Source organism: Capsicum annuum, chromosome 5 (genome assembly GCF_002878395.1).
Source record: "Capsicum annuum cultivar UCD-10X-F1 chromosome 5, UCD10Xv1.1, whole genome shotgun sequence".
NCBI lineage: Eukaryota > Viridiplantae > Streptophyta > Magnoliopsida > Solanales > Solanaceae > Capsicum > Capsicum annuum.
The window spans coordinates 169,874,405-169,883,987 of NC_061115.1; the positions used below are offsets into that span (position 1 = coordinate 169,874,405).

Sequence of the window (9,583 nt, forward strand, 5' to 3'; positions counted from 1 at the left end):
AGTACCCGCATAGATGCTCGTCACAATCACCTATACGGACCTCCAATTTCCATTACTCCCATTATACACAACTAACAAATATTCAAATAAACGTTTTGAAAAAAATCTAAGAAAAGTCTCAACTTGGCTTAAAAGAAGATCCGTGAAATTAACTCGAAGCCAAAAGGATCAGATGGAAGCTTTGGCCCTTTTAATTACCTCTGAACGAATTCAATCTAACCAAATACAACATTCTCGACTTAATAAATTTCTTACCCTAAAAAGATCATAAACCCAAAACTTATTTTTTTCTAAATTTCAGACTCTAAAGCGACACACTAAACGGTAAATCGTAGTACCGTACTTCAATTCCTCGAAACTGCATCACCCATTATGTAATCTGCCTGACCTTTAACAATTTTCTAATATCATTGGCCAAATAAGCAAATTGTTTCATGTAATCATTATACAATAAGACGACTATTATCTTAAAACAACAAACAATAGTTGAAATTAAGAGTACCTAACAAAATTACTATTCTGCGTAATTTTCATTCTGCCCAACTCTCAAGAACTTCACACCACCTCATGCTTTCATGGAATGGACACCGTAGCCACTAGACTAAAAAAAAACATCCATTAATCATAGCAAAAATTACATACCTGAACCAAGTTTTGGGAGAAACTCTTTCAAGGTTGCGATGGAGGGGTTGTAAAGTTGGTAACTGTCATTCTCTTTTGTTCCAAATTGCTGATATTATTATTAAATAGTAATTGTAAACCCTTCCCGCTTTAATTTTATTCTTATACATAAGTGTCAAGAGTTAAGAAAATATTAATTTAGCCCATTACTATAAAATAATGTCTAAAAATTACCAGATGGGTTAAAACATGAAAATTTGTAGAGTCATTACATATACACAGAAAGAGGACCAGACAAACAGAATTTCAAGCAAAGAAAATGGAAAACTGGATGTTGACTTCAAACCTCCATCTAAAAGAGTAAGACGAACACACGTCTCTTCTTATCCCTCTTTTTTGCTTACAAGTTCGTTCTCACAATAGAATTGCACATGGAACTTATTATGGAAATTAAATCACTGAGAAGCCAAAAGTTCAATACTAAATCGTATGATCAGAATTCAAAACTTTAGTATGAAATAATAGCAAAAGGAGCGATACGCATCTCTATGATCTACTTGAAGAAACAGTGCTGTCAAAGACCACTTTTACAAGCATACTTGCTACTAGAGACCATGACGGCAAACTCACTGATACAGAAGCCTTGGAAACAGAAGTTCCAGGCGAGCAAATACACAAATTAGACTAACAACAACAACAATATACCCACCCACTGAAATCCCATAGATAGATTGGGGTCTGGGAAGGTAGAGAGAATGCAGATACCACTACCTCGTGGACGCAGGCTTATACAAGTCATTGAAATTAATTAGTCCAATACAAATTGGACTAACTAGTAACCAATTGCTAGAACAACCAACGAAAACACCCATACAAATCCTGGCCAGAAAGGGATACAATCATTGACAATTGGCTCTTGCAGTAGCAGCATCTATCACTTTATAAAGAAAACAATAATGAAACCCCATAAACCAGAGGTGTACAGACATTTTATAGGACATACCAGAAGCCGTGAAAATAGAAATTCTAAGCAAGTAAATACACAAATTAGGTCACCCAGTAACCAGCTTCTGCCATGACAAGAAAATCCATACCAATCCTGTCCGGCAAGGGACAGCGCCTTTGACGAATGTCCCTTCAACGTAGAAGGATCTATCACTTTGACATAAATTGTTTGGATAATAGTACCAAAAGGAGTTTGTTGACAGATGTAATGTACTCAATCTCACAGTTTTAAGTCGGAGAAATGAAACGAAGAACTTGCACAACACCACTATACTCTCTTTCTTTACACACCTCTCTGCATCCAAAGCTAGTTATATAAACTTGAGTCTAAATGATTCACCTTCCAATCACAAAAACAGGTATAATATTAAATCCCACCTTTGGCCTCGACTTGCTCAAAAGGAATTCACTTTTCCGCATAACATCTTTCTTTTAATAAGTATTTTCCTTGTAACATCTTCCATGTAAACGATTCCAAAGTCCAGCCTACTCGCAACTTGGAATATCTCAGGTACGGAAATAAATGCATATCCCCAGCTTATGAAGCAACCATATGCACATCCATCCTTACAACCAACTCATAAAACACGCTTAGTGCCTTTCATGTGTTTCATTATGCCTTTTTCTCATCCAAATTGCTGCAATTTGAAGATCCTATTGGAGGATGAATTATTTTGCTTATACTGGAAATTCGAAAAGCAGACAGCTTGCATTCCTACTCAAAGCTTTCATCGGGTTACATAAGCATGCCCAAGTAATAGTAAGCAACCATTTCACCAGATACCGAACCATTGCAATTACAGAAAATTTCCTTGTCATACAAAAACCAAAGTCGTCCAGATCAAAGCGCCTTAAAATTACGTAGACAAATGCTTGCGTCTGTCTGGGTTTCACGCATTGTGCTGGCCCGACACAATCTTATCAGAAAAATACATGTGCTAACAACTGCATTATAAAGATGCACCCATGGGAGGACATTCAAAAAGTACAACACAATTATACATTTCCAGCCAGTTAGATAAAGCTGAATAAATTACTCACAGTCCTAAACAATAATCTTTTGCTTATAAGTGAGTACTCACAGTGGATACAAATAACGCATGTGTTTGCTCTGGTATTGCCCACAAAATTAATCACTTGGAAATGAATTTAATCAGTGTTAATATCCCGTTCTCTTGGGCAACTTTGATGGTATTGAGAATGATCAGAGAAGCAAAAAAGCAAATACTTAAAACTGTCAAGCAATTCGTTCACTCAGATTAGCAACAAGCCTTTGATTTTAGTTCTGCTTATGTTTCTTCGAAAAGAAAAAGGGATATGAGATAACCATTTCGGATGCATCGGAGGGACGTTGTACTACTTTATAATGTATATAAAATAAAACCGTGGATTATACCAAGCAAATTACTTCTTTTAAATTTGAATACAAATGAAAATGTTAGTCAAAATAAAAATATCAATTTTGAAAAAAAAAACTTTTTTCTTAAACTGTCAAGCAATTCCTTCACTCAGATTAGCAAGTTTGCCATTGATTTTAGTTCTGCTTATGTTTCTTTACAATAATATATTCAAAGTAAACCATGGCTGATGCCACTTTTTTTTTTTTTTGATAAGAAAACCACAGGTCATGCCTATTAAAAATGAATTATTGATAGAGAAGAGAGCATCTAATTATAGCTAATTATCCTTCATGCATATGTGGAAAGGTAAGAGAGAAACACAAACTTTATATCAAGATAGCCAATTCGTGAGTCTGAGAACATATATCATACAAGATAAGACCTCTGATATATGTGAATCTACATTTAAAAATAAACCAATCTAGAAACAGTTGATGAAGCCCACAAACTATCAATGACCGAGGTCGCAATCAATAGACGTGGCCAGAGAACGAACACTTATTTAAAGCAAATGGACACTTCTAAAACTAGTAGCTAAGCTAAAGAATGAAAGAAAAGAATTCGTTCGACAGTTGAAATTACAGTTGATTTTGACATTAAAAGAGTTGCATACAATTCGATCATGTACTATGCTGTACTCTCACCACCAACACCTCATCCACCTCCCTAATTTTAAAAGTAACCAAAACAAAAAGAAAACCATAAAAGCAGTGGTTTACAAAAGTCTCATAGGACTAACAGAAACCATGGAAACAGAAATTCTATGCAAGCAAACAGACAAATTAGACTAACTAGTGACCACTTACTAGCGACAATAGCAAAAGGCATCGATACCAATCCATGCCGGCAAGGACACCAACTTCTGCAATGATATAAGATGGCTTATCCCTCGGCAATAGCAGCGTCTATCACTTTGACAAGAATTCTTTGAATTCAGGTACCAAAGAGAGTTAGCTGTCAAAAGGAGCACTATGAATCTCTTGGTTTAGGTCAGTGGGAACACATAATAAAGCAAAGAAACTCCAGACGACTGTACAGATGTCTTTGTTTACCCTTCCATGCCTTTTAAACCAGTTAGATAAACCTGTGTCTGAACGATTGTCCTCCCAATTTTAAACCCAGGCACCACAGTAAATCCCACCTTCGGCCTCGTTTTGCTCAGTGGGAGCTGACTTTTCCTTGTAACATCTTCCATGTACACCATCGAAAAGTCCACCCCACTCTCAACTTGGAATATCTCAACTACAGGATTAAACGAATAAGCCAGCTTATGAAGCAACCATATTGAACTAGCCATCCTCACAAACAACTCATAAAACACACTTAACGACTTCCATGAACATATAACTTCCTTTCCATCCAAATCTCGGAAAATTGATGATTCTATCGTAGGATGAATTATCTGCTCATACTTCTTCTCACAAAATCTTGAAAATGCACAACTAGGATTCTTACTCAAAGTCTCCATTGGATTACATGAAACATGCTCAAGTAATAGTTTCAAATTATAATCATTCTCAAACGATAAGGATCCATTTGACAACATTTCTTCCTCACTCACACCAAAGTCTTCCTGATCAAATCCCTTAAACATTCCCAAACAAATATATGACAAAAACGCATATTTATAGTGCCCCTTCTCTACATAATTAACATCAGAATACACAGAATTTGCAGCTTTCTCCAAATCCCAACCTGCCCTTTTCATTAACTCCATCAACAACTTACAAAATTTATTCACTGATTTAATCGAATCGCGTAACATAGATTCAAAAACACGAATTGTACACAATACCTCACTACTATTCTTCAATTTTTTCGATAAATTCGAATTAAAATCTTGAATTTTTTCCAATTTTTTCTTCAAAATTGAAACTTCTTCATCTTTAGATTCCATATAAGTTAACAACTGATTTACCATAGTCTCCAAAACTCTAAGCTTGCTCTGATGCTCCTGAACCTGAAATTCCAATTCTGACCCGCCAAGAAAATCAATATTACAACAAGGGTTTTTCCTAAAATCCTTATACAAACTCTTCATTTCAGTTAATTTCTGAAGAATTGAGACCAAAACTTTATCAGCTGATTCAAGGGCATTTTCGTCAAATGGTACATGAGCTGTTTGTAACTGAAGATATGAAGCTTCAAATGAAGAAATAGCAGCGAAGAGGGAAGAAATAAGGGATTTAGTGAAGTTGTTGGTTAATTGAGGGAATTTGCAGAAATCGGGTTTGATTACAACGACTTTTTGGTCGGGGATAAATTCTTCGGTGGAGTTAAGGAGAGTGAAGACATCATCAGTGTTGTTGTTGTCTGTGTTGGAGTTGTCTTCGTTGTCGTCGGCGAAGAGTTCGAAGGTTTTGGTTTTGACAACGTTAGCAAATTTGTGAAACATTTCGGAGATTTGCTGTGGGGGTTTTGTTGTTGTTCCTTCCATTTGTAGAATATATTTTATTATGGAGAAGACATATTGTTGGAGGGGAAATTCTTGGCTTGTAGTTTGGGAGTTGAGAGGAGAAAGATGGGTGGAAGTAGGGAGTGCGTGAATGGGTGTCTTAGAAGGAAGGTATGTGTGAAAGCTTCTTTCTCTTCTGTCTTGTGATGGTGGTGTAACTTACTTCCGGTCGTTTGGTATAGTGTATTAAAAATATAATATATGTATAATATTTTATATATTAATAGTATAATATTTGATATTTTTTTAGATTATGTATATATATTATTATGTATTAAGGTGTATATTATTAATATACACTATTTTTTATGTATTAATAATACAAAATTTTTAATACATGTTTAACCTATGAAATGTTATTATTGCCTCTTAAAATTATCTTCCTGCATTTTTTTCCTACCACATTTTATTCTTGTTCCTTTTCTATGATATTAGGGATGGCAATGGAGCGGTGCAGATGCGGTACAGTGCGAATTTTAAGTATGGAGGGTAGGGCGGGTTTTAAGTTATGCAGTGCAGGGTGGGTTAAAAGTAAGTTTTTTTTAAATGGTGTGGTGCGGTACGGATTGTGGATATATGCGGGTTTAAATTAAAAAAAAAAAAATTAATATTGTTCTCGTGAATATACCTAAAATTATATGTATTCTTTACTTAAAATTTTATGATACTTAAAACGACATGTATAACACTACAAATAAATAATTTTATAATAACTTTTTTAACATCTTTATTCATTTTAATAAAAAAATGATATTTGATCAGTACTTGTACATGTTATACTTTTTGACAATTTTTTAGTGAAAAGTGATATAATAGAAATTAATTATTATTTCCTAGTTGTAGATTTGAAAATATTATAATTTTCAATGGAGTTACGAATTTTTCAAAAAAAGAAAAAAATAAAAACATGGGTCGGTGCAATTATGCGCGGATATGAATGTGGGGCGGGTTTATGCGAATTTAAAAGTGATGCAGTGCGGTTTTTTTTTTTTTTGGAAAATTCGCAGCCGCTACAGCCTCTGCCCTTCGGGTGAGCACTGTGTGCACACTGGATAAATCCCTCACTGTGCAATAGCTCACAAACCACACAGGAGATGTAAACCACACTAGGTAAACCCCGTGCGACAAGTTTGATTGAGTATGCCAATAGCACTTACAATACCTTGTGCCCATTCTTATCTACATCTTTAGTTTTCACTGACTACAAAAACATATTAATATTCAAGCGAATCGCTTTGATGCAAAAACTTTGGAGAGAAATTAAAGATGAAATAAGCAAAACTCACCATATATGCAGAGGCATCATAACCTATTTTTCGAGTTGATTATTCTTCTCTTTTTGAGTTCTGTAACGGCTACTTCGCTTGATTATTCTTGTTTTCCGAGTTCTTCCTCTTTTTAACTATAATTCCGTTCATTTCATTGCCAAGATTTTTGAATTAAGAGAATAAATGGAAAGTGAGTGTTTCGTTTCTACAGAGTATAACTGTTGCTAGTCTTGTACGCGTTGAAAATAGAATGTACAAGAAAGAGTTCAAGAAAGAATTAAAGAAGGGTAATTTGGTAAACAAACATACTCTTATAAAACTTATATAAATATGTATTATCTTTAATCATCAAACCAAACGTTGTGTAAAAAATAATGTGTGAATAACTAATACCAGCATTATTAATACTTGCATTAATAATACAAGCATTACTGATATACCTTATTCAATATTATTCGTATACACTCTACCAAACGACCCCTAGGATCGTTTGGCAGAGTGTATTCAAAAATATAATACATGTAATGTGTATTACTAGTACCTTGTACACTCTATTGTGTATTGAAGTGTGTATTAGTAATACACTCCATTTCTTATGTATTAGTAATACAAAGATTTTTAACATTTGTATTAACTTATTAAATGACCTTAATACATCTCAATTTTCTCTCAAAATATTTCACAATTTTTTTTCCGATATTTTAATTTTCAACAGTGAATCTTCTCAAAACATTTCACAATTTCTTTTCCCACCATTTTAATTTACAACAATGAATAGTTGATTTAAATAACTGCAAAGTATTTTTGCTTTGCTTCGAGGGTCTTTAAAAAGATTAAAAATAATCTTGAGACTATATCTTGTATTTTATTTTTGTTTCGACTATGTTAATCCGTCGGCATAACATTTCATGCACAAAGACGAAGGACTTACAATTAATCCTAAATCTCTATACACTAGTTCAACAATACTAATTATATTTGAGATGGCAAAAAACTTTATTGCAAAAGAAATGTACAAAGTCGAAGAAGGGTATTTTTATAAACAAACACTTCTTTTATAGAAATTTTATAAGATGTATTAGTTCTTATACATCAAACCAAATAATGTATAAGAAATAATACATGCATAACTAATACAAGTATTACTTATGCAAGTATTACTAATACACTATATTCTGTATTGTTCTTATATACTCTACCAAACGACCCCGGGTCATAAATAGCGTAAAATATTGTGTATTAATAATATTAACATTTATATTAGTTATTCTAAAAATTTTTTATAGAATATTTTGTTAATGTATTAAAAATGACATAGATTGCATATTTTTCTTTTAAAAATGGGAATAGTTGGTTACAAAAATACTCTCCACTATGATGGAAAGGATATGGAGACGATTTTAAGGGACAAATACATCTTTAATCATGATAACACATGCATTGAAATCCATTGTATTATTAATACCATGCATTAATTTGAGGTATTAGTAATACACACTTCAATACACAACAAAGGCTGAATGGTTAAAGCGCTCAACTCATAATTGGTGAATTCGTAGGTTCAAGTGTAATTAGTTATACATTAGCTAAAAAGAATGAGTCAAATAAGGTACTAGTATTATGGATGCATTATTTTTGTTAATACACTCTACTAAACGACCCCTAGTACTTGGACCAACTTACGTGTATTGTGACTAACTTCACAAAATATTTACTATTTTCGACTAACATATCAATAGATTTAGTGAAATTTAACTAGTGGAGTCTAGGAGATGGTGTATATGAAATCTTAAGAAAGATATAGTAGCAACAACACATAATACGATAATCGAATCAAAAAAATAATAATAAATTTTAAAGAATAAGATACTAGGAGAATAATAATAACAACACTGAAAAGGAAAATTAGTTTGTTGATGCTCGACTACCTACTAACCTTCTACCCTAATACTCAAGCTTCATATCCTCCTATCATAGGTCATTTTGCAGTAAACTGTTACTGTGTCATGTCCTATCTAATCAACTCTCCACAATGCTTCTTCGACTTACTTCTATCCCTTCTTATCTCATCATAGTTAACCTCTCACACTTTTTACTAGTGCATCTGTGTCTCATTTTATGTGTGTAAAGTCTTGTTCCTCTAATCTTATTCATCAGATCATTTTCACCTTATTCTGAGTATCTTTGTTCCTAATCCTATCTCTTATAATATGTTCATATCTGTCTCAACATCATTATTTCTGCTACTTTCATTTCCTGAATTTGTAAGTTTTTGATCGACTAAAAATACTTCGCTTCATAAAATAAAGTTGGTTTGACAATCACTTTATAGAACTTACTCTAGTTCTTTGTGGCACATTTTTATCATACGAAACATACAAAATAAGCCTAATTTCATCCACTCAATACCAATATGGTATGCAACATAATTATCAATTTTTTCATTTCTTAGATTATTGCCCTAAGATACTTAAACTTTCCTCTCTTGAAGATGACAAAAAGGCTTAAATATGTCACTAAACTTAATGAATGCTCACATATGATACTCTTAAAAATGTTGAATGCTAGTAAGTAGTGAAGATTTAAATAATGTCACAGGATAAATTATGATAATTATAAGGTTCTGCTAACACGAATGAATGTATAAATGAAATTAATTATTAATGAATGAAATAACTAAATCATTTCTAAGTGTTAGAGATAAATTAGGATAGATAAGTTTAGTAAGCTATATTTTAGGATACATGGCTTAGTGTCATACGATAACTATACTATCTTCCTATTTTTTTTATAATTTATTGTAACAATTGTGTATATATACAGTTATCCTACTC

General features: G+C 32.9%; 1 protein-coding gene across 2 annotated transcripts; it reads right to left on the reverse strand.

The window, feature by feature from the left end:
* Nucleotides 1-1,539: 1,539 nt before the first annotated feature.
* Nucleotides 1,540-5,655, reverse strand: LOC107871773 (protein GRAVITROPIC IN THE LIGHT 1). 2 transcript variants are annotated; one of them, XR_007056038.1, is made up of 2 exons: nucleotides 3,833-5,650; nucleotides 1,540-2,571 (listed from the first exon to the last, which is right to left on the reverse strand). XR_007056038.1 is itself a non-coding variant. In XM_016718657.2 (1 exon), exon 1 carries the CDS (start codon nucleotides 5,461-5,463, stop codon nucleotides 4,075-4,077), a length of 1,389 nt encoding a protein of 462 aa, XP_016574143.1. In that variant the 5' UTR covers nucleotides 5,464-5,655; the 3' UTR covers nucleotides 3,574-4,074. The 2 variants fall into 2 exon arrangements, 1 of the variants encoding a protein (XP_016574143.1); XM_016718657.2 differs by lacking the exon at nucleotides 1,540-2,571 and having other exon boundaries at nucleotides 3,574-5,655.
* Between the last annotated feature and the right edge of the window lie 3,928 nt (nucleotides 5,656-9,583).

Bases quoted from the DNA above. Each gene is read 5' to 3' on its own strand.
- LOC107871773 (XM_016718657.2), bottom strand. From the start codon at position 5,463: ATGGAAGGAACAACAACAAAACCCCCACAGCAAATCTCCGAAATGTTT.